The following is a 25,485-nucleotide window of genomic DNA, read 5'->3' as shown; positions in this document are numbered from 1 at the left end:
CAAAGGCTGAACATTTAATAGTTAGTGTGTTATTTAAACCCACACATTTTTCCCCCCACTGGCAATGAGATAGATCTTATTTTAATGAGCACTTTCACAATTTGTAGATGTTTTCTCACAATTTGTATATTCCAAGAACGACTTCCCTTGTGAAAGTTTATCTTAAAAAAATTCCTTTGAATGTTGTGTCATCAGTTTATCTGAAGGCAATTATTATCAGTGGCTGAAATAGTACTAGCTGAACTTGGTGTCTCGTTGAAGAATGACAGTTCTTGGTTTCTAATTGAGAGAATCTCAGTTTGGCAAGCATCTGTGGACGTTTTACTTTGCATTGGAAGATTTTAAATCAGGCAAACCCAAGCTCACTAGACCACTCAAGAGAACAACCCGTACAGATCATGATTGCTCATGACCGCAGTGCATTTTGTAAAAGTGCTGCAGGATTGATGTAAGACTACTAGCTAGCCCCTGTAGAGGGTTTACTATTTTCTGAGTTTTATTCTTGGTGCTTTCCACATTTTACATGTCTAACAGTCTTCTAGTAGTTATTATCGCCAGTTTTACAGATGAAGAGACTGAAGCAAAAGCATTTAGGTGATTTTCCCAAGGTCATACGGACAGTGCGGGGAACAAGACTGAAACCCGGGAGGTGTGGTTCGAGATCTAGGGTCTTGGTGGCTGCGTGTGACAGTGACATTTCCCCCCTTCATCCTTGGGGAATCTCCCGATCAAGGGCCAATACCCTTTGTTTGCCAGTCTCTGAAGTTTTCATCACTTATTTTAAAAGGGCAAGAGTAATTTGGAAAAGGAAAGCCACGACTGTCTTATGATTCGGGATAGTTCTTTCTCTTGATCATGGATATCTCTGCACAAAAAATCTCCAGTCATCACACAACAAAGAAGATGCATCAACTATTGGATTTGGTTCTGGAAATTCTCTAAGGCACAAGGTGGACTGACTGAAAATTCACTGTGGAAAGTAATCCTTGTAGAGGCTTATGGTGATGAGAAACAGAAGTTTGAATGTGTAATATCTCATAGACTTCTGGTTGAAAAATTACAATAAATGGGATAATGATATAAATGTCTAATATTCATTTTTATTATCAGGCCATTTTTTTCTTGAACTTGAGCATTAATTTATTCTCATACTTACCATCTCATGGCCCCCAATACTATAAATATTGAAATTATATTCATAGCAAATTATCTGCAAGTGTTTCTTCCAATTTCTATAATGTAGCAATTACTTTGCAGGTATTAATTGCTGTCACATTTTTGATCTATACTCTAGCTTTGTCTTCTTGAGGAAATTATTGTGTTTTATAGTCTAAATTTCTTAGATTTAGGACTTTCAAAGTATAGGTTCTGTTCACATTTAATTTTGTCTCATCCATAAAACATGAATGAATTGGCTAATAAAACAACACAATTATTTTATGTCATGGAATATAAGTTTTTGTTTATGCATTTGCTGAATTGCCCCAGTAGTTCACCATACGAAAGGATTCTCACTTTTCACTTTGGTCCAGTTTACAGAGAAATAAAATTTATAGGATAGCAGACATCATGGGGTAGGGGTGCTTTTTTGTGGGGGATATGCAGATAAAGTAAATGATGTCATATTGAAAATGCAAAATTCCCTTCACAGACATGAAGCTTGTCTGCCAAAACCAGAGACCTTTATTCTGTACCAGCAGTTTCCCTCAGTTGCTCTCTTGTCTTGGTATTTAGCAGTTTTGCAATACAGATAATACTTCATTTTTATTAGTTAAAAATAGATAAAATACATCTTGTCCTTCCCACAGATTATATTTGACTTCCTAGAAGTTTCTTTTAATCATGTCCTCTTTAGGTCAGGGAGGGATTAGTTGAAAGAGAGATTTTATATGCCAAAATCTAGACCCAATCATGATGGAGAAAAACTGCAATGTGGTCTATAACTGAAAAGAGATCAATGACTCTTTTAAAAGTACGAAGAGCAACATAGAATCTGTGACCTTTATTTTGCGCAGAGCGTTGTGGGAAGCAGAGCCTTGGAATTTCAAGGATAATCTCCACCAGCCATGTGCAGTGGAACTTCCTGCCCTGACAGTGATGTTCCGTGCCTGCCTTTCTGACATAACACTTAGTACCAGTGGTTCTGACCATTGGATATGTGGGTAGTATGATGGAGGAACTGAAGTTTTTCTTTCATTTTATTTGAATTATCTTTCCATTTAAATAGCTACATGTGACTAGTGGCTGCTTCTTAGATGACACGTATCTAGAGTTAAACCTGGAATGAGCTGGATGAACACTGCCCAACTTCAGGTCCTGGACCTGCTGCAGAGTAACTGCACAGCCTTGGAAAGCCCTGTAACCTCCCAAGCCTCAGTATTCCCAGCTCCAATATGAGCATAGTAATGGGATCTACCTCTAAGACATCTGTGTGCTTGTATGCTCAGTTGCTCAGTCATGTCCAATTCTTTTGTGACTCCATGGAGTGTAACTCCCAGGCTCCTCTGTCCGTGGTATTCTCCAGGTAAGAATATTGGAATGGGTTGCCACTTCCTCCTCTAGAGGATTTTCCGGGCCAGGGTTCTACCCAATGTCTCCTACACCTCCTGCATTGAAAGGTAGATTCATTTACCACTAAGCCTCTGGGGAAGCCCCTCTAAAAGTTCTTACGTGGTTCAATAAAACACTGAATATAAAGCTCTTTGAGCTGTGCCTGGCATATAATACACAGTCAATGAACATTAGCCTTTGCTATCCTCGTTTCTTATTTTATGACCTTTTGTAGATTTTAAGAATGTAGAAAAAGAAAAAGAGAAAGAAATTAAATAGGTCTAAAGCAATAAGCAAAAAAAAATTCCATGACATGGGATGGAATTTTAGGTTTTACTGGAGGAATATGTGAGATGTAGAGAAGGTAATTATAGGATGACTGTATATTACAATTTGCTTTGGATGGTTTCAGTTTATACACTGTGTCCTAGCTTAATTCTAAGATCTCATTCTTTTGTTCTCAAAAGTGTCCCTAATTAAAAAAAAAAAATTAAAGTGTCCTAAAGGTGTTTGTAAGATACATTTTAGAGCCACCCTAGAATAAGATATGGGAATGCAGCCCAGTTATTCCAGGTAAAGGGAAGAAGAAAAAATAAGGCAGAGATACACGTGTGACTATGGCATAACATGACTGGTCCCTGAAAGTAGGAAATAGAAGGAAACAGAGCCAGGAGTGGGCTGCAGGGACTTTATGGAGGAGGGATGGGAGCTTGGACAAGGAAAGGAGATAGGACTTACAAGATATTTGGTGATTATTACATTGCTTTCAATTCATCACAGATCTACGTTCAGAAAAACTAAACCCCGATTTAATTGGACAAAACCATTTTGATGTGTCAGAAAAGCCTTATGCCATTTGATGTTCTGATTGGCCTACTGTGATTGGTAACACAGATCTGAAAAGAGATTTTCAGATTTGTATTAGACACCATTTGAAACAAAATGCTTTCTTGTTATTACTGATTAGCTGCCAGTCACCTGATCAGTAATGTGATTGGTTAATATGGAAGTTAGTCATTTCATGGAAAAATGGCTTATTTTGTTTTCATGATGGAAAACTTTGAACGTGTTGATTAAGTTGCAGTAAAGAACCAGGTCAGCATATTTTATGGCAGGTGTTCAAGCTATGTCTGTTGGTCTCTATTTTATTTAGAACAGCATGCCTGAGAATGCTAGAAAATCAATTCTTGGCAATATTGCCAATTGTGATTTTAGGGAAACAGGGTATATTAAGTTGTGAGACATAGAATATAAAAATGAAGAAAAAAGTCAAAATTAGAGATTATCGAGGAAAAACTAAAAATTTAAGTAAACATATAAGGCACAAGAGCAAGTCCCTCCCCTCTTCTTTGTCTCTGATTGCATTCTGAATTGAGGAACTGGCCATTGGTACTCCCAGAAGTCTCCATCAGCAGCTGATAGGGACGTGTTTTAGATTTTCACTCTTTTCCCAGTGATTCTAGCCCATCATGAAAGCAGAGGTTTGAGTTTATCTCTGAAGTATTCCCCAGAGAGTATAGAGGTACCATACAGGAATTAGTCACTCTCAGCATTTCTGGGGAATTCTAATAATTACTGACAAATGTGGAAGACATTGTAATCTCACACACCAATCATGGCTCAACTTTTGCAGGAGGAACTAACCATTATCATTGAAATCATGAGATGTCTGGATTATTTTCAAATTGGAGACTTGAAGTGTGTCGTAATTGTGTTTCTTTTTCCTTGGAAAGATCAAGAGTTGGCCACATTAAAGGAGGGGTTGGGGCAGAGACCAGATGTCATTGGCATTTGGAGAATTGAGCAATCTATAAATGGCTGTTCCATTGTTCATAATAGTTACTCATCTCTAGTTTGTAAATTTATTAATGAAACTGGTTTATAGCTGCTTGAAATGAACAATTACTACTTTACTTGTGTTTCCAAGTACCATGAATTTTAAAATGTCATTTAATATTGAATCCTCTGAATGGATTTCAATGACTTCAGATTGTCTATTTATAAATAGCACAGAGCAGTCTTCTATGATGCAATCTGTGGGAGTGTTCACATATTACTAATATTTAGAGCAAAGGTGAATCTCAACCTAACAGAATTGTAATCAAACCTCGGTGAAAAATGGAAGTGTTAGTTGCTCAGTCATGTCTGACTCTTTGCAACCCTATGGACTGTAGCCTGCCAGGCTCCTCTGTCTTTGGAATTCTCCAGGCAAGAATACAGGAGTGGGTAGCCAGTGGTGATTAGCAAATACCTTGAAATTAATCATCTGTTCTATCCACAGTGATTATTCCATCTGCTTAATGCTGTTTGTTTCTTGATAAAAAGTGGCAAACCCTAGTTCTAAAGACATAGTTTCATCTCATTAATAGCGACCACCATGCTTAAAAATAGATTAACTCTTGAGCTCCCCCTTAAAGGTTAGTTACTCCAACTTGGGGGCTTCCCTGGTAGCTTAGTGATAAAGAAGTCACTGCCAATGCAGGAAACTTGGGTTTGATCTCTAGGTCAGGAAGATCCCCTGGAGAAGGAAATGGCAACCCACTCCAGTACTCTTGCCTGGGAAATCCCATGGACAAATGAGGCTGGCATGCTACTGTCCTTAGGGTTGCGAAAGAGTCAGATGCATCTTAGTGACTAAGCAGCAACTCCAACTGGGACTGAGAGATCCCTGTTCATTTTAAGGATCTGCCCCATGATGATAAGGCAAATGATAAGAACAAAAAAAATTATTTAGTATTAAATCTGTGCCAGGCACTGGGCTAAATGTTTTATATATAATTTATATATATTAGGGCTTCAAAGCCTCACAACTGTCCTATGCAGTAATATGAACATAATCTGTGTTTTACTCGTGACCAGGGGCTTAAGTGCCTAGTTAGTGGTGGTGTGGATTCTAAGCAGCCAGTTTAGAGCTCTTAAGCAGTCTGTTACTGTTGCTGATAGCAGCCATTACTTAGGCCAGTAGACAGAATGTACAAATGAATGCCTTTTGCGGGGACTTTGATCCTTTAGTGCTCATTTCCATAGCTGAGCTCTGGTTGGGAAAAGAGAAGAGAGACAGGTTTTCTCCAAACTCTATTATAAAAGGCATAGTTGAAATGATTGTTTTCTACAGTCGTAGTCTTTAGAATGGAGAGACAATTGCCCCACAGAAAATTACAAAGCCATCCTATAGGTGGTTCATGAAACTCTGGCCACAGTCGCATAGCTTGCCTTAGATATTAATTTAGCTGTGTTTCTTATCGCTTGCATGGACAATATTCTTCTTCACCCTCATTTGAGGCTCTCATAGGCACTGTAGCACTTGCCATGATTCCCGTCACGTCCACTGTCTCATGGAGTGTTGATACCAGAGGACAGGTCTGCAGAAATGAGGTTACGTGGAAATTACCCTGCCTGGGGGAGGACTCCAACGGCCTGCCTCAGCAGCGGCAGCCACTGCGCGATGGATTGCATGCGTACGTGCAGGCTAAATAATGTATGATTCAAGACAGGAATGTGGTCTGTATTCATTTTTGGAGAGTAAAAGAGTTGGCATGTCAGTCCCACAGGAGACTTTATCCAGGGCTTTACCCTTGAGTGGATAAAAGAGTACAAATTCTCTTGCACTGGAGATGAATGAAAACAAATTGGGGAGACCATCCGCAGAGCAGACTGCTGCCTGATGGAGTCCAAGGCTACCCCAAACCACCAGACCAACTGCGTCAGGATCCTGCCAGCAGCCAGACGCTGCAAAGAGCATTGACTGAAGTTTGGCATCGAGACCCCATGATTCCCAGCCAAGGGGAATTGCATGCAGAAAATATTTAAAATTCTCTTTGTAAAAGAGTTATGTTTTCAATCAAAGGAAGAAGGTTTGCGTTTCAGACCAAGTCTGCTGAAATGTAAATGTGGCAGTGTTAGTAACAAAGGGTGGAGGCATGGGGAGGTGAACAGTGTATGCACTTCGGGGTAAGAAGCTGAACTTTGGTGAGATGAGAGGGTGTTCAATGAGTAGTTTAAGGCCATTGAGGTATTGTCATTATTCCACAATGGGGACTTTACTGGCCTTGCTAGGAGAGGGGATGGATCTGTACGAAGCAGTGGTTCTCAACCAGGGGTGATGTCATAGCTCCAGGGCACCTTCGACGATATCTGGGGACATTTTTGGTTGCCACACTTGGGGGGAGGATAGCATAGCTGGCCTCTAGAGCTAGAAGATGGGGATACTGTTAAATATCCTTCAATGCACAGGACAGCCCCTCACAACAGAGAACTATCCTGTCCAAAATGTCAGGAGGGTCAAGGTGGGGACCCTGGTTAAAAATGACCTGGGTAAGGTCTGTGCATTTCAGTGCCACCTTCAGACAGGCATCCATCCAATATCGCTTGACTTCGTGTAAAGGATGGTTTTTTTAACAATTTGCTTTACTCTATTGGTGCGTGAATGTTTTTTTGATGTACCAAGTGCTTTCTGTCCAAGCAAACAGGACAACAAGCAAACAAACAAAAACACAACTCACATCCCTCTCCAATTTATCTCCAAAGTATCTAGCTAGGGGTTGAAGGCACAGACGGGCCGCCCTCCAAGCCACACATTCTCCAAGAGTGTAGGAGGACCTGGTTGATCCACTTTTCAAACGTGAAAAATGAGGCATATTAACAAAGCACACTAAATGAATCAGCTGCTTGGGATGATCTACAAGCCAGTTCATTTTCCTGTTATTAAATAACAAAGCATGAATCTTGACAAATGAACCCTCTCGTTTGACATTATTTGAAAAACAGAACACGCTTGCTTTTGATGGTCACTTCCCCTTTGAAATTAAATTTAAGGTGAACTTCATTTAAATTCTGATGTGGGGGGAGCTTGTGGACCTTCCTTTGATTGTTTACTGTTTTCAGCATTGGTCTTTCCATCTCCCTTTGTCCTTGGACAGGCCAGAGCTCCCGGCAGGACACCATCCTGCAGAATTCTCTGCAAGGAGGGATTTTGTGTTTCTTGGTGCCCCTACCACGAAGAGGCAAGGTTCTGTACGAGCATCCTGGGGAGCTGTGTGGCTTTTGCAGTCAGGCTCCCGAGGATGAAACTGGGGTTCCAGCTGTGCGACCTTGAGAAGGTCATTGGCCCTTTCTGTGCCTCAGTTTTCTCATTTGTAAACCGTGGAGCAAATGATTTGCCTCCGTGGATTGTTCTGAAGATAACATATAACATGCTCTGCAAGCAGATGGCAAATGTTACCTATAATTATTAGAATCATTAAGAATAGCATCTTCCAAAATGGATGCTAAGTCATTTTTTTTTTTAACTTCCTAAAGAGGACACTGGTGCCGATCAGCTGATTTTAGCAGTGCTGACACGTGGTTAAGGGGGCTTTTGCCCTCATGTCAGAATCCCACAGACCCTCCCAGCAATGCCACCATGAATAAAAAAACATCTAAGAAAAATCTGCTTACTTCCCAAGCATATGCAGCTTCATGACAAGCTCTCTATCCCCTCCTCAGTGGAGCCCCATCTGAAGCCCTTCTTTTGAAAGCGTGCTGTTGCTCACTCCTAACAAGCTGACTCTGCAGAGTCACAGCAGTGCCTCGCCCTGGTACAGCTCAGCGTGACAATGTTCTGTATCTCCAGACTGTATGTCCTCACCCTTCGTAAAGAGGATTTATAAAGTGTGACTTTGAGGTAGCAAAGCCAATTTTATCTGAAGGAAATAATTTTTTTTCTAACATTTTAAAGTGTCTTTCTTAGTGCCTCAAAATGATTTAAATGTTAATCAATGATAAAATTGCAAATCCATCTAAAAACAAAGAATTGGGAATGGAATCAGAACCACTTTTAATCAACAAAGTGGCTGCTCTGACCCATTGACCCCTAAAGGTTATTGACGCTCCTCCCCCCCCCCCTTTTTTTTAAGATGCTATAGTTCAGTTATTTGTCCTTGGTAGCCAGAGTGTGCAAAATCGCTTTTGCTTTTCACAAATTAATTCATTTAAGCCTGTGCATTTGTCAGACATTCTGGGAAACTTCTGCCAACATTTTGTTGATTAAAGGGTATGTATTTTGAAAATGAGTACAGAGGAAGGAATTTATAATTCTTTAAACAAAAGTGATTTATAATGTAGGCTGCTACCTGAATCGTTCAGTGTATCGACGGATAAATGAAAATATCAAGGATTAGCAAGAGTGTTGGCACTGGGTCTTAAAAAACTGTGCATTTATTGATTCAATAAGATGGAGAAAGCCTACACCTTTCAGTAGAATTTCTAGAACTTACAAACAAAAATAGGACATAGAAAACCACTCTTCATTGTAAGTATTTTTCAAAGGGTTTTGGAAATACATCTCTCTCTACAAGAATCTGGTGCTTCTACTTCTATTTTTAAATTATATATATCTCATTTCCATGCATACAAGTTCTCTCTCCTTATTCCCACTTTGATTTATTTTTGACCATTTGTTTTAATTTTTCCCAGTAAATACGGTGTGCCCTTTGGAGGGCACATTTATGGTTTTAAGCCCCATGCAATCTACTAAATGGTGTCTAGTTATGGAAATGCTCGCAAAGACCCCTGGGGCAAAAAAAGAATTACGTCAACACAGATTGATCACTCTGTAGTTGGTGCTTTCTTATTTGATCAGTCAGGGACTCACTTGGTCTGAACCGGTCCATCTAATCTGTGATACATAAAGCTGGAGACATTTTTCTGGCTCCCTGGTGGTTTTAAAGGTTCTGCAATGGGAAAAGTGCTTTAAACAAAGCCTCATTTTAAAGGAAGCCTGAGTACAGAATGGAATTCAAAGAATTTGGAGAGAGGGGAGGTGAAAGTGGTAAGAAACAGCCTGAAAAAAGCTGGGAAATTTAAAAGACTAGTGCACAGGAGGGAAATAAAAAATAAATCCCATCTGGTTGTGAGATACACTGACCAGAACGCAGCTTCAACAAGGCCGTGTTAAACACCTATCAAGTGCAGGGCTTGTAAACGGGGAGAGCTTACGTGTTCCCCGGTGTTCGTGGCAGGAAGTAGATTTCATAGGTCAAGAAGGAATTTTTTTTAATGTCAGCCAGGAAACTTTATTCAGCTTTATGCAGATATGACATTCCAAAAGACAATGAATAGTTGTTATTTTATTCAAATATTGAGAACAGAAAGCCTTCCCCCCTGTCATTCACTTTCAAATTCTATGTTAAGTATGTTGCTCTTAGATTAAGTCATACTGAAGAAGTGGTTGAATGCAGCTAACACCAAGGCTTCCAGCATGGAGACTGCAAGAATGACATCGAGGCAGAAAGCAATGCCTCTTTGCAATGGGTTGCTGTGCAGGGAACGGAGAGCAAAGACCCAAGGGAGTCAGCTATAATATGGCCTTACTTCCCATATCCAAGAGGCCTTGTCTTAGAGCCAGTTGGGAATAGAGACAAAGCCACATCTGAAATCTTGGAGGGTGTAAAATGGATTATTATAGCAAGAAACAAGACCGGACAATGCCTCCTGTCTTTATGGGCCAAGTGCTGTGATCACTCAATTTGTATTGTGTGGGGTGTAGCTTGAGAGTTTAAGAAACCCCCACTGGCTGTTGGACAAGTACTCACTTCTCACCCCTGATAGAATAGCTGATGAACAATCAGGTTAGAAGTCTCCAGCCTGTCCCCGCTGGAATCATGACGGATGCATTCTCTGTGTATAGGACTCTTGATAGCTGACAGAACCTAGGGTAGATTTAAAGGTTAAGATCACTGAGACTTCCCAAGTGGTGCTAGTGGTAAAGAACCCTCCTGCCGATGCAGAAACACGGGTTTGATCCGTGGGTTGGGAAGATCCCCTGGAGGAGGAAATGACAACCCATTCTAGTATTCTTGCCTGGAAAACTCCATGGACAGAGGAATGCAGGTCACAGTCTATGGGGCTGCAAAGAGTTGGACATGACTGAGTCCACACATAAAAGACAGATATGACTCACGAATATCATGATTGTGATTATTATCATTCAGTTTTTTATATTGCTAACACTTATTGTGCAATTAACGATGCCCAGGAACCAGTCTATTTGCATTAGTAGCTCACTGAGTTTTTGTAAAGACCCTATGACGTAGGAGGTGGATAATTTTTTCCTCCTCATTTTCAGGAGACTGTTGCATCTCAGAGAGGTTCAGGTACCATCCAAAGGTCACACAGCCAATAATGGACATATTAGGGACTCAAACCCAGTCGGTCAATATATTTTCAGAACTTTTGTAGATATGCCTGTTTGAAAAGGAAATAAAGAATAATAATGTCTGCTAATTCAGGCATAAATAGGTATAAAGAGCCTCACATTATATTTTCCCAAGTCATTGAGGGTCATCTTATCATTTCCATTTTGTCATAATAGTGTGACAGGTTAGACCAATGGTTCTTTCCTGAGAAAGATTTCTCCACCCTGGAGGATACTTGGCAGTGTGTGGACACATTTTTGACCCACGGCTGGGAAATGGATGCTACTAAAATCTGGTGGGTACAGGCCAATGATGCCGCCACCTGCCTGCAGTGAACAGAACAGCCCCCACAAGAGAGAATTATCCTGTCAGTTCGTCAGTAGTGCCCAGGCTTAGACTTTGGATCAGAGTGACTCCAAGAGAAGAAAACAGTGGCTCAGTCTGCAAACAGAGCGTTCACCATGAAGGAGCAGATTTGGGAATGCGAGAACAAGACCAGATAGAGGCATTCATTCATTGTTTCCGTCATAGCATCTCTGTTTGTGGAGTGATCACAATGGAGAGTACTGGTGAGGAAAACAATATGAGAAAGTTTCTTTGGAGAAAAGGAGAGAACGCAGAGTAGAGGCAAAAGCAGAGATGTTTCGCTGTCAAAGGTGAGCTAGGGGCAGAGCCCTGGTGCACCAGGAGGGAACCGTGCTGGGCTGATCCAGAGGCAGAGCCAGAGGGCGGGAAGGAGCAAAGGATGTTCTCAGAAGTGCCCTGGAGCAGAGTGTGCATGTGTGGATAGGAGAGGCCGAGAAGCTTGCATTGCTTTCGAGTTGCTCTGCTGGCCTGGGAATAGGTTGCTGGCTCTGTTTTTCCAGTAACAGCCTTTTCTGTTTCCAGCAGTCCTATGCACCAGCTCCCCACCCCATGGCTCCTCCCAGCCCCAGCACAAACAGCAGCAGCAACCACAGCAGCAGCAACAGCAGCGGGGAACAGTTGAGTAAAACCAACCTGTACATTCGAGGCCTCCCACCAGGCACCACTGACCAGGACCTAATCAAGCTGTGCCAACCGTAAGTGCCCCCGTTCTCTGCGCCATTTCCACCTGCATCCGCGCCTGCCCCTCGGGGCTCACCCATATGGGGCTGGCTTTTGTACCCAATGCACCCTGTGAGAAAGACTCTGCTGCACAAATGGGACTTATATTTGAGGTCTGAGTCTAGCTTATTTGGGGGAATGGAATTTGTTTGCCTTTTGCTTTGAAAGAGAAGGGTTTCGAGCTGAGGGAAATAGGGGTGCTGGCTGATGTGCACATATTGACCGGAAAGAGGAGGAGCAACCGTGGAGTTGGGTTCTCACACCTGTGGCTGATGAGTTCTCACACCGTGTGGTTAGTGGGATCTCACACCTGTGGCTGGTGGGACTTCACACGTTGTGGTTGGTGGGATCTCACACCTTGTGGCTAGAGGAACCATTGATGAATCTCATGAAAGAAACTGCTTTTTTTTTTTGCTTTTTTTTTAAGAGAGGTATTAGTGATGGAAATCACAAAAACTCAGAAGTTGTAGATTTCAGGATGGTCACTTGCTAGTTGCAAAGCTTTTCTGGCCAGTTCTTGTTTGGTAAATATAAGTTCAGCTGGGACCAGGTAATTGGAAGATTAGAAGGCTAATCCTTTCGTATCCTTGAAAATATCTATTTCCGAGCCCACTAAATATATTTCTCACCAAGGCCAAGAACCGCAGTCACCAAGTAGGTTTCTATTTCCCAAGAAATATGGTAGCGATTAAATGCCCTTCCAAAATGTTTTCATTCATCTACTACCTACCAACACTTATGTTATTAACTCTTTTATTTCTGTGCAAACCAATTAAACATATTAAGTTTATCCTCCAAATAATATGAATAATGGATAATGAATTAAGAATCATAGTCCTTAATTTCAGATTGCTGATTATTGTCAAAGTAGTATCAGTGCAGCTATTTGTTATTTGATTGTGCCTCAGCTGGGTATTTTTAAATTAGGGAAACTATTACTCAGTTTTTCTTTTGCTCTTTTGCAATGCTTTTATAAGAAGGTCGAGTGGATATTTATTTTGTAAATCTTCCAACCTCTAAAATATTGGAAGAGGAAAACAAGGCAGATAGTATTTATTTGCCTTTGTCCCGGTTTTGAAGATTGGGAACAAATACAAAACAACAGGAAATGGCAGATTAGACAAAACACAAATGCATAACATAATCATACATAATCAGTTGACAGGGCAGTTTGTAGATTAGGGAAGCGCCCCACCCCCCCACTCTGCCCCTGCTACTATCAACTGTCTTGATTTGTGAAAGAGGGAAAACAGAACATTGGAAAATAAATACTTATTTGAAAGCAGTTTTTTAAAAAAGAAAGATGCCAGGGCTAAGACATAAAAATATGTTAGGTTTTGGTCAATAAAATGTTCAAGTTGGGAATTGGTTGGTAAATCACTCAACAGTTTTTTTTACTTCTTGCTACTGTTAGAAAAAACTAAACTATTTTGAAAAGTAAGGTCATTGAAGATATGAAAAATGATACACTTTACATTAGAAGCTTCAGATGAAGAATCTCCTGGAATGGATACTGATGTGAAGAAGTAGACTGGCTATTATATTTGTGTGTGAATCTCATTCATAAAAACAGTGGTAGGTATTAAGGAAAGATTCTTTCCTACTGCTCTCTACCACTCACAGAGCTTGTGGAAGCACAGATGTCTGGGCCCCTGAGGTTGCAATTCACTAGTTCTGGGGTGGGGCCTGAGAATGTGAATTTCAGCAGTTTCCCTCCTGCTATCATGAGGCTGCTGGTTTTCTGAGAATCGCTTCTTGGGGGGAGGGGGGAAGCACAACCTGAAAGTTGAAAATTGTGTTTCGTTTGGTGAACTTGCTGAGGACTTAAGGCTGGGTGAGTGACAGCCTCTCAGGTAGCTCTGACAGACTGCTCCAAAGAGACAAGAGAGAAGCCAGTTATACCCACAGAGCTTTTGCAGCAAAACCCCAGTAGTCAGAACATCAAAAGATAACTGTTAATTAAAGAAAACTAGACATCTCAAGGTAACGAATTTAGTGTTTTTCTGTGTACAGGAAAAATGCAAGAATCTGGGCTCATGGAAATCACCCCTTGGATAGGCTTCTTAACTCAGGGTCAGTATTCTGCTCTTCTCTATCCTGAATCCCTTCAGTGTGCACAATCAGGGCGGCTACAGCAGCTGATGGCTTGGCGTCCAAACATTTACTGATATGGCAGACAACATTTTTCATCCACGTCTCTGTACAATAATATAAAGACCACTGACTATTCCTAAAGCAAGAAGTCTTGCTTAATACTTGAAGGCATTTCAGGTGGAACCCTGCGTATTAAAATCTGCTTGGCCACTTTGTGATCTTGTGGCAAATGGCTTACTGTCTTTGAGCCTCTGTCTCTTCTTATAAAAGAGTGCATTGAATATGATTATTTCTAGGTTCCCTGTCATACCAGGGGTGTGCTGCAGCTGCCTCTGAGTAGCGCACCTGAGCCAGTGGTTAAATATTCACAGATTCTGTACATGATTTGTTACAGTCTCAGTATCTTGAAATCAGCCGTGATGGGAGTATTCATATCACAGGAATCATCAAGGCCTATAAATGAGGACTTCTAAAATTCCTGATATATCGTTTTTAGAGAGCTGGTTTATGAACATACACCATATAATGATGTAGCATTCTACTATGGATTTCTGTATCAGTGTCCATTTCTGCAAAGAACATTGCCAGAAATGTATAAATGGGAAGTGTTGCCTAAAAGTCTGCATTGGCATGATTAACTCAGGAAGAGATGCAGTGGCACAAGAACATTATGTTTGAGGGAAAAAAAGATTTTTTTCATGTTTCTTCTGTGCATTTGAGAAACATAAAGAATACTAAGGGCACCAGGGTGCTGGTTGCTTGTTCGTAATGATTTTTTGCTGGCTAATAAGATCTGGCCTATACTACTGTTATTGTGAAAATGTTTGTGGGTTCTTTGGTTTACTAAAGTGGTCTGGACCTGGGGTTGATTGCTGAGATGTGCTTTCCTGGAGAATCGTAGAGAACTAATGTGACCAGGTAGGGTAATGTGGAGGAATTAGACATGTGCTGAGAGTTTGGCATTTCACTTCTGGCTGTGCCATCAGCTGGTACGTGGCCCTAGGCAAGTGACTCGTTCCCCCTTACTTTTGGCTTTCTTCATATATAAAATGGGGGCTGTAGTCATAGGGTCGCAAAGAATCAGACACTACTGAGCGACTAAGCACACACACACAAAATTTATGCAGATTTTCTTCAGAATGTTTTTAAAAGTGTGAAACCCTTTAAAATGTTTTTTAATTGTATTTGTATCCTTTGGCTGCTGTAATAAATTACCACAAACTAGGTGACCTAACGTATCAGAAATTTATTCTCTCATGGTTGTTGTGGCCAGATGTCCAAAATCAAGGGCCATGCTCCCTCCAGAGGCTCTAGAAGAAAATCTTCCCTCGCCTTTTCCAGTTTTGGGTGGCCACTGGCATTCTTTGGGTTACGGCCACATACTTCTCTGTCTGATCTGTCTTCATGTTACCTTCAGCTCTGTGTACTTAATCTCCCTATGCTTCTCTCATATAAGGACACTTTTGTCGTAATTTCAAGCACACTGAAATAATCCAGGATAATTTCATGTGACGAGCCTACTTACGTCTGTAAGACCCTTTTTCCAAATAAGGTACTATTCAAAAGTTCTGATGATTAAGATATGGACATACCTTTTTGGGCAATGGCACCCCACTCTAGTACTCTTGCCTGGAAAATCCCATGGGCAGAGGAGCCTGGTAGGCTGCAGTCCATGGGGTCGCTAGGAGTCGGACACGACTGAGCGACTTCACTTTCACTTTTCACTTTCATGCATTGGAGAAGGAAATGGCAACCCACTCCAGTGTTCTTGCCTGGAGAATCCCAGGGACAGGGAAGCCTGGTGGGCTGATGTCTATGGGGTCACACAGAGTCGGACATGACTGAGGTGACTTAGCAGCAGCAGCATACCTTTTTGGAGGTGAACTTTAGCCCACTACAGTCTGCCTTCTGGATGCCCAACTTTATGTCTGTCCTGTGTGCAAAATATATTCATCCTACCCTAACATTTCCCAAAGTCTCAAACCCATCCAAACGTCATCAGTTCAAAGGTCCCAAATCTCATCTAGATCATCTAAATCAGCAACAGGCGAAAACCCTGGGGCAAAATTCCTTTGCATCTATGAATCAGTGGAACAAGACATCAGCAGGGCTCCTGCTTCCAAAATGCAGGGGTGGGACAGGCATATGATAATCGTTACAGACATTCCTATTCCAAAAGGAAGAAAATGGAACAGATATAGAAAGGAGTTCCCTGTCCTGATGATTTTAAGAATTTGGCCAGGCAGAATCCCCTTCCCTAGAGGCTCAGATGGTAAATGTGGGTTTGATTCCTGGGTTGGGAAGATCTCCTGGAGGAGGGCATGGCAACCCACTCCAGTATTCTTGCCTGGACAAGCCCAGGGACAGAGGAGCATGGAGAGCTGCAGTCTGTGGGGTGGCAAAGAGTCAGACACCACTGAACAACAAAGCACAGCACATATATAAAATAATGAGTTTGTACTAAGCTTTTTAAATTTATTTTTTAACTTTTTATTTTCTATTGGAGTAGAGCCAGTTAACAATGTTGTGATAGTTTCAGATGTAGAGCAAGGGATCAGCCATAGATACACATGCATCCATTCTCTCCTAAACTCCCGTCCCCCCCCAGGCTGCCACATAACACTGAGCAGACTTCCGTGTGCTATTGTTGGTTATCCGTTTAGAATACAGCAACGTGTACATGTCCATCCCCAGCTCCCTAACTATCCCTTTCCCTCATCCTTCCCCCTGGCAACCGTAAGTTCCTTCTCTAAGTCTGCTAGTGTGTTTCTGTTTCGTGAGTATGTTCGTTTGTATCATTTCTTTTTAGATTCCACATATAAGGGATGTCGTACGATATTTCTCTTTCTCTGCCTGACTTACTTGACATGACAATCTCTACGCCCATCAGTATTGCTGCAAATGGCATTATTTCATTCTTTTTAATGGTATACATGATAATCTTTTATTTATTTATTTTTTAGTTTAAAAGTCTGATAGTTCATTGAGGCTCTCATTAGTTAGCAGTAAAACCCACCCTGGCCACCTTTCACCAGTCCCCTTTTGCAGTGTTGGCAGAGCCACCGCCTGAACTGGTTCATCTGCCTAAGTAGGACCTGAGGGCTGGAGGTGCCTTTGCTAGACACCCTCAGGGCATTTGATAGAGACCCTCGAGAGACTGGTTTCCTCTCCCGCAGTGGCGATTTCTAACAATGCGCATCACTATTTTAAATTAGCATTCTTCTAAAGACTCAAATTATTTTGCATATTTTGCATTCGTAATACTCATCCAACACTTTAAGATAATTTCACCTACAAAATAGATAATATTGGTAGGTTTCCATGATCTTGTCATCAGGATCAGTTTTTCATGGTTATTCCTATGAAATTACCAGAACTTGCAGAGTTACTGTTTCTTTATATTAGAGGAAATGCAATATTTGCTAATATCCAGAGCAATAAAATAATAGAAAACAGAGATATATTAAAAAGGCATAAATATATCAAATTATCTGGCATTAGAATATAATATCCATATGAATGCTAATGAACAGCAAGAAAATGATATTACAGGAAAGAAATTGCATTATTTCTCAATGTATAATCTGAAAGCAAATTCTTATTAAGGGATTCCATTCACATTTATCTTCAAAGCTGCTATGGTTGGATCACAAGTAAAGTCAAAGGAAAGAAAGCATAGACATGAAGAATGGCTTTACTGTATGGAAAATCTCTTTAGTTATATCTGGATTCCGTATATATGCGTTAGAATATAATATTTATCTTTCTCTTTCTGACTTACTTCACTCTGTATAATAGGTTCTGGTATTTTGGATGAATGCATGGCTGTGTGCCTTGTAGGAAATACTAGAATTAAAGACCTTGTAATGTCTTTATCTTGAGAAAACTCAAGGAACTTTGTCTTTTCAATCATGAAATATTCACAGAGGACCTATGTTGCAGTGAAGGCTCAGTGGTGAGTACATCATTCAGACAAAGGTGTTGCTTTAGCAGAGATTATATTTTAATGCGGAAAATGGAAACCAGTGAAATGATTGTATGATTTGATATAAAATTGCAACTACAAGTGCAAAAAAAGAGAAAGGAATGTGGAAATAAGTGGATTTGTAACATGGGATGAGGCATTGTTAGGGCAATGGGCAAAGGATTCTTTGAGCTAAGATCAGAAGGAGTAGGAATAGGTATAAGTAAATGAGGAAGGCAGGAAAGAACATTCTAGGCAAAAGCAACTCTGTGCAGAACCAATGGCTAGAGAAAACATGGTGGTTTTAGCAGAGAGAGGGGGTGGAAACTGGGACAACATGACCTAGAAGAATGGAGGGCTAAGGTGATCCCTTTCTATGTCATGTTAGGAGCTTTGTTTCAATTAAGGAAATCATTGAATTGTCACAAACAGGAAGGTGATAGTGTCAGATTTTTTATTCAAAAGATGATTCTGACTGCAGAATAGAAAGGGCCCTCTGAGGTCAAGGAACAGAACAGGATAGTTCAAGAGTGAGCTGGAATACAGTCAGCTGGAATTACAGTCAGAGAAGAGGGTGTAAGGATAAATATTTGTGGTGGGAAAACAATTGTATGTAGTGAAAGATGTCTTTTTTACATGCATTTATTGTTCCATTAAAAAATGAGGACTTGAGAGACAATTAATCAAGTGAACTCCAAAAGAAACAGCAGAGTAGCACAGAGAGGACCCAGGCTAGCTGATGTTCAGCTAATTTCTTGTTCTTACCTTATCAGGAATGAGTTATCAGTATACCGTTAAATATTTAGTGGCTGCAGTATTTAAAAGACTTAAAGCAAATATAGTGAAAACTGAAAATCGAATTGATTCTACAATTATATTCATGGGATGGGTTATCAGTTGGATACTCTAGGTGGAATACTTGGGTTATGCACCATTTATGCATAGATCAAAGGGGGGATATGGAAATGAAGGAAAATAAATTTGGCTTAATAAAAAGAGAGCATTACAGCTTTATTTTTTTAACAAGTAAAATGGTGGTGTGATGATTTTTCACGTATTAAACTCTATTTCCTACCTCAAAGAAACTGGTCACTTCTACAACATGATTCTTAACATCCCCTTGAAACACACTGAAATTACTCTTGGGACTTCCCTGGTAGTCCAGTGATTTGAGCATACACCTTCCAATGTGAGGGATGGGGGATTCGATCCCCAGTCCAGGAACTAAGATCCCACATACCAGGGGCAACTGAGCCCGTGCTGCAAGTACTGAGCCTATGTACTCTGGAGCCTGCACCTTGTATCGAAGACCCAGTGCAGCCCCAAAAAAATCACTCTTGAGAAATAAAGCCACATATTTAACATAATGGACAGAATTTTAAATGAAAAGTAAAATCATTAATGTGTTTATGTTTTCTGCATCTACCTTTTATCTAACCATTCTCATCCCTTATACATTTTAATTAACACAATGCTTTCAGAAAGCCCCAGCCAGATTGCCCTCACTTGCAAGTGTTTAATCTGGAATTAAGGCCGGCATCAGGCAGGACAGTGGACTGCTCTCACGTGAAGCAGAGGGAAGGGAAGGCAGCAGAACTCGGGGGCAGGTGCACATGCACTCCCAGTCACCTCCGAGGACCAGGAAACCAGCTGCCCCACCCTTCATTCTCCTGGGTAAATGCTTCCCTTGTTCAAGCTCTGACATCCTAGCATTGCGCCCTTGAGAAGGAAGCTGTAAACGTCACTTTAACATTTAACAAGAGAGGAGAAACTCCCGCAGTGGAAAGCCAGGGGGACGAGGGAGGAGTATGTGAGCCCAAGCTCATCTCCCTGATATTGACCCAACCCTGTTGGATGTCTGGTTAAGTTGTGAACACGGAATAGTAAGAGGAAACTCAGGTGCCACCGGGGCTCTGAGTGCAGGGTCCATGATGTGTGGTGTCAGGCAGTTTTGACAAATGCACTGACACAATCAAACCTTTTATTAATTTAAAAGTAACCTTGTCACAGGAATATGTCAAACTCTTCAGATACAACTAAAGGAAAACAAGTCACCATACACTCCAAAGAAGCTGAATAAATAAGAAAAAAGGTGACTGGAACTTTTTTTTTTTTTAGTTCTTTCTTCCCATGTCAATGAAGATTTAAAAATTCCTTCTAATAAAACTTAAGGAAATTTATGAGTAGTTTTCTCCTGAAAGTCAGACTCCAGTGACACAGCTGCGTTCGCGGTGTAATGTATCTTTGCGGTGGCAGGTGTGAGGAGGAGGTGGTTTGAGGCTCTTTGACCCCTGTCTTTGTGTAATTTAAATGAGAGAATGCTTCTAAAGCAAAAACTGAGTGCCTGCATTCCCTGAGTCAGCATAGATTTGATACCTCAGCTTTAGGCAGAGTTATAGCTGCCAAGTATGTATTAGAAACTACAAATTAGTATTTGGTTTGTGATGAATAAATAATTATCATTTATTTTACATTGTTATATTTACAGGGATTCTTAACATTTATTGTGTATTACATACCATGTAATAAAAAAATAAAAGTTTTTTATTATCTTATTTAATGCTCAGAACAACCCTGTATAGACTGAGAATGATAGTTACTGAATCATAGTTGAATATACTGAGGCTCTGACATATTAAGAGGCTTGTCCAAGTCTATACAGCCACCAGGATTCCAGCTCTGACTTCAAAGCCCTTGCTCATAAGCAATAAAACATTCATTTAATGAAGAGAAGATGGGCTTCCCTGGTGCCTCAGCAGTAAAGAGTCTACCTGCAATGTAGGAGATGCAGGACACACAAGTTTGATCCCTGGGTCAAGAAGATCCCTCAGGAATGAAATGGCAACCCACTCCAGTATTCTTGCCAGGAAAATACCATGGACGAAGGATCCTGGCAGGCGACAGTCCATGGCGTTGCAAAGAGCTGGACATGACTGGAGCGACGGAGCACACACACAATGAAGAGAAAGGTAGTCTAAGTCCTGAGCTCTCAAATCCATGGCTGCCCAGGGGAATCCTTGAAGAGCTTTAAAAAATACAGACGTCTGGATCTTCACCACCCCGTTAGCTAGTTTGGGGTCAGCTTACGCACTGACATTTCTTAAAAGGCTGCCTCGATGTTGCTGTTTACTCACCAAGTTGTGTGCGACTCTTTGCAACCCCATGGACTATGCCCTACCAGGCTCCTCTGTCCATGGAATGTCCCGGCAAGAATACTGGAGTGGGTTGCCATTTCCTTCTCCAGGGGATCTTCCCGACCCAGGGATTGGATCGGACCCATGTTTCCTGCATTGGCAGGTGAATTCTTTACCCACTGAGCCACCTGGGAAGCCAAAAGCCTTTTAGGAAATTTTGTATGTAGCAAAGTTTGAGAATCTCCTTGTGGACACAGTGGGGGAAGGAGACGGTAGAATGACCTAAGAGCGTAGCACTGACATATACACACTCCCATGTGTAAACCAGACAGCTAGTGGGGAGCTGCTGCAGAGCACAGGATATACACACTCCCGTGTGTAAACCAGACAGCTAGTGGGGAGCTGCTGCAGAGCACAGGATATACACACTCCCGTGTGTAAAACAGACAGCTAGTGGGGAGCTGCTGCAGAGCACAGGATATACACACTCCCGTGTGTAAAACAGACAGCTAGTGGGGAGCTGCTGCAGAGCACAGGGAGCTCAGCTCGGTGCTCTATGGTGACCTTAGAGGAGTGGGAAGGGGGCCGTGGTGGGAGAGAGGCTCAAGAGGAAGTGTATATATACCTATGGCTGATTCACATTGTAGTACAGCAGGAACTAATACACACTGTAAAACAATTATCCCCCAGTAAAAAGAAAAATACTGTTATGAGAAAAAAACAAATCAAAACAAAAAAACTTTGAGTATCTCTGAAATAAATAATGCCACACCAACCAGAAAGCACAAGTTAATCTTCTGCTTTAACTCTTTCAGAGACTCTAGAATTTTCATAAGATTTACCAGTTTGCTTTCAATGATTCAAGAGACTTAAATTCGATTAAGATAGTTATGGGGGATAAATTGGATTTTCTGATCACAAAATGGGATTTTTAAATTAGGCCCATGAAAAATTAAGGTTTTAAAGTGGTACCTCAAAGTTCGTTAAAGAATAATAACTTTTGTAAGTCAAGCATTTCTTCAATATTTCAGTTTTTAACCTTTTCATTTAATTGATGATTAAGCAAGCAGTCCTTCATATTTTGACTCCTCTTATTAAACTTCTCTACATGTGCACTTTTTCCTTGCTGACCCAAAAATAATGCTAGCATCTTCTAACATTTTGGGGATATCCTGGAAATTATTCTTCCACTGACTCATGATTTCCATGATTTACTTATATTTAAATTGCAGATAGCTAATGATACTTTTTATCTCATTTATCTACAGATAGAGGAAAAAATGAAACCACTGAGAGCACTAGGTAACAGGTTACTGTGTTGGTTGTGGCACAAAAAAAGCTGGATGTGCCAAGTCAAGTTTTAGAGATCTGGGAGAAGTGGAATTCCAGGCAGATATTTTGCTAAGTGCTTGAAAGTTTGATGACTTGGAATTCAAGGGCAGGACTCTGGCAGGTTCAGATGGCATCTTGGTTTTCAATTTGCCCAATGATCTCCTAATTACTAAATGCAGCTGGCTCTTTTTAGAACTTACTTTATTCAATCTCTCTGTTACTTGATCCTGTTGACTTTGCCTTTCTTCTAGAAACTTATTTTCTCCTTGGCTGGCATATCCTAATTCCTGGGTCTCCTCCTGGGATTTTGTCTTCTGGCTTCACTATCTGCCTCTTGAATATTTTTGGTGTTTTAAGAATTTAGACCCCCTCTCTTCTCACTCAGTAAACTTTCTGGTCTCCTCTACTTAAATAATTTTAGCTATTCTGATATTCTGAAAGAGATGGGAATACCAGACCACCTGACCTGCCTCTTGAGAAATCTGTATGCAGGCCAGGAACCAACAGTTAGAACTGGACATGGAACAACAGACTGGTTCCAAATAGGAAAAGGAGTACATCAAGGCTGTATATTGTCACCCTGCTTATTTAACTTATATGCAGAGTACATCATGAGAAATGCTGGGCTGGATGAAGCACAAGGTGAAATCAAGATTGCTGGGAGAAATATCAGTAACCTCAGATATGCAGACAACACCACCCTTAGGGCAGAAAATGAAGAAAATCTAAAGGAGCCTCTAGATGAAAGTGAAAGAGAAGAGTGAAAAAGTTGGCTTAAAACTCAACATTCAGAAAACTAAGATCATGGCATCTGGTCCCATCACTTCATGGCAAATAGATGGGAAAAAATGGAAACAGTGACAGACTTTATTTTGTGGGGCTCCAAAATCACTTCACATGGTGATTGCAGCCATGAAGTTAAAAGATGCCTACTCCTTGGAAAGAAAGTTATGACCAACCTAGACAGCATATTAAAAAGCAGAGACATTACTTTGCCAACAAAGGTCCGTCTAGTCAAACCTATGGTTTTTTCAGTAGTCATGTATGGATGTGAGAGTTGAACTATAAAGAAAGCTGATCACCAAAGAATTGATGCTTTTGAACTGTGGTGTTGGAGAAGACTCTTGAGAGTTCTTGGACTGCAGGGAGATCCAAACAGTCCATCCTAAAGAGATCAGTCCTGAATGTTCATTGGAAGGACTGATGTTGAAGCTGAAACTCCAATACTTTGGCCACCTGATGCAAAGAGCTGACTCATTGGAAAAGACCCTGAGGCTGGGAAAGATTGAAGGCAGGAGAAGAAGGGGATGACAGAGGATAAGATGGTTGGATGGCATCACCGATTCAATGGACATAAGTTTGGGTAAACTCCGGGAGTTGGTGGTGGACAGGGAGGCCTGGCTTGCTGCAGTCCATGGGGTCACAAAGAGTCAGACACAACTGAGTGACTGAACTGACTAATGATTGTTATGTTTATATCTCCAGCCTATAAAAATATGCTTCTCATTATTCTTTGTATAATTCCAATTTCGTATCCCTAGAGATATCAAAGTCATTGTCCAAAAAGAGTTATTTCTAAACTTTTTCCTTCAATGTTCTCTTTCTCTGTGAATGACACCATCATCCATCTGGTCATGCAAATAAATAATCTTGGGATCAGTCCTTTTTCCAACCTAGAAATTGTTTCCAAGATAAATAGGTTTCAACTGCTGGTCTCTTTTGTTTCATTATTGCCATAGTTTATTTTGGGGCTTCCCTGGTGGCTGAAATGGTAAAGAATCCACCTGCAATGCAGGGGACACAAAGAGGCAATTTCAATCCCTGGGTTGGGAAGATGCCATGGAGAAGGAAAGTGGCCACCTACTCCTATATTCTTGCCTGAGGAATCCCATGGACAGAGGATCCTGGTGAGGTACAGTCCATGAGGTTGTAAGACTGGGATGCAACTGAGCCACTGAAGCATCACTACCACCATACTTTATTTGCTCATTAATTCCAAAATATTTATGGAGTGTTATCCATATGCCAGGGCTTCCCACGTGGCTTAGTGGTAAAGGATCTGCTTGCCAGTACAGGAGATGCAAATGACACAGGTTCGAGCCTTAGGTCGGGAAGATCCCCAGGAGTAAGAAATGGCAAACGACTCCATTATTCTTGCCTGGAGAATGCCATGGACAGAGGAGCCTGGTGGGCTATAGTCCATGGGGTTGCAAAGAGTCAGACATGACTGAGCTACTGAGCACAGTACATATCTATATGCCAAGCACTGCAGATACCCAGAGAACTGACCAGTCTCTACACAGAACTTGCATTCTAAAGGCGAGAGCTCATACATGAATGAATGAATAAAGGAGGAATCATCAGAATATGGCATGAAAATGAGGTTGAAATACCGTGAAAAGGAGATCACAAGTAATGACAAGGAGGTTACTATGAACTGAGGAATCTCTTTGAGATGTCAGTTTGAAGAAGGAACCAGGCATATGAGATTCAGGAAAAGAGCACAACAGATAAATATGAGACCTGGTACAAAACCCCAAAGGTGGAGATGAGCTCTGTGTTTTTGAGTAACATAAAGAACATTGGGATTTCAGAAGAATAGTGAATGGAGGAGATGGGGATGGTAAAAGATGAAGTTAAAAAAAAAGTATCCAAGGGCCAAATCAAGAGAGTTTTATAAGTCAGAATACAGGGGCTGGGTTTTACCCACATGTATTTATTATTCTTAGGAAATATATTTTGACAACTCTGTAAAGAGTGAATTTTAGGCATTTCAACTTAAAAAAAATGCATAACATGGGAGTTGTGAGTTAAGATTTATTTGGAGCCAAATGAGAACTATAGCCTGAGAGACAGCATTTCAGATACCTCTGAGAGACTGCTGCAGAAGGTTAAAAGTTCCCGCAGTAGAGATGTGATTTTGGTGAAGGAAGAGTGCATGCAGTCAGGCACACACATGTATGTGTGTATGTGTGTATATATATATATATTTTTTTTTTCAGAAGGGTATTGCCAGTCATGAGGAGTTAGTCATCAGCATGAAGGATTTTAGTGTTTTACTAGATACAAGAAGATGCAAAAATAGGGCTCATAAAATCTTCTCCTGAAAGATATCTAAATAGCTGAAGATCTGTCTTGGCAAATTTTCCCT

General features: G+C 40.9%; 1 protein-coding gene across 8 annotated transcripts in view; it reads left to right on the top strand.

Moving 5' to 3' along the window:
• Positions 1 to 25,485, top strand: part of RBMS3 (RNA binding motif single stranded interacting protein 3) — an 802,823-nt gene that overhangs the window by 154,837 nt on the left and 622,501 nt on the right. For 5 of the 8 annotated variants that reach the window (XM_027522594.1, XM_027522599.1, XM_027522598.1 and 2 more), the window contains exon 2: positions 11,613 to 11,785. In XM_027522594.1, coding sequence (XP_027378395.1) covers positions 11,613 to 11,785 — 173 coding nt within the window. The remainder of the gene's footprint in view (positions 1 to 11,612; positions 11,786 to 25,485) is intronic. The other 3 variants (XM_027522595.1, XM_027522601.1, XM_027522597.1) reach the window with 1 other exon arrangement.

Source organism: Bos indicus x Bos taurus, chromosome 22 (assembly GCF_003369695.1).
Source record: "Bos indicus x Bos taurus breed Angus x Brahman F1 hybrid chromosome 22, Bos_hybrid_MaternalHap_v2.0, whole genome shotgun sequence".
Classification (NCBI taxonomy): domain Eukaryota; kingdom Metazoa; phylum Chordata; class Mammalia; order Artiodactyla; family Bovidae; genus Bos; species Bos indicus x Bos taurus.
Note: the sequence above shows the minus strand (reverse complement) of the source record. Positions and strands in the feature narration are given on the sequence as shown.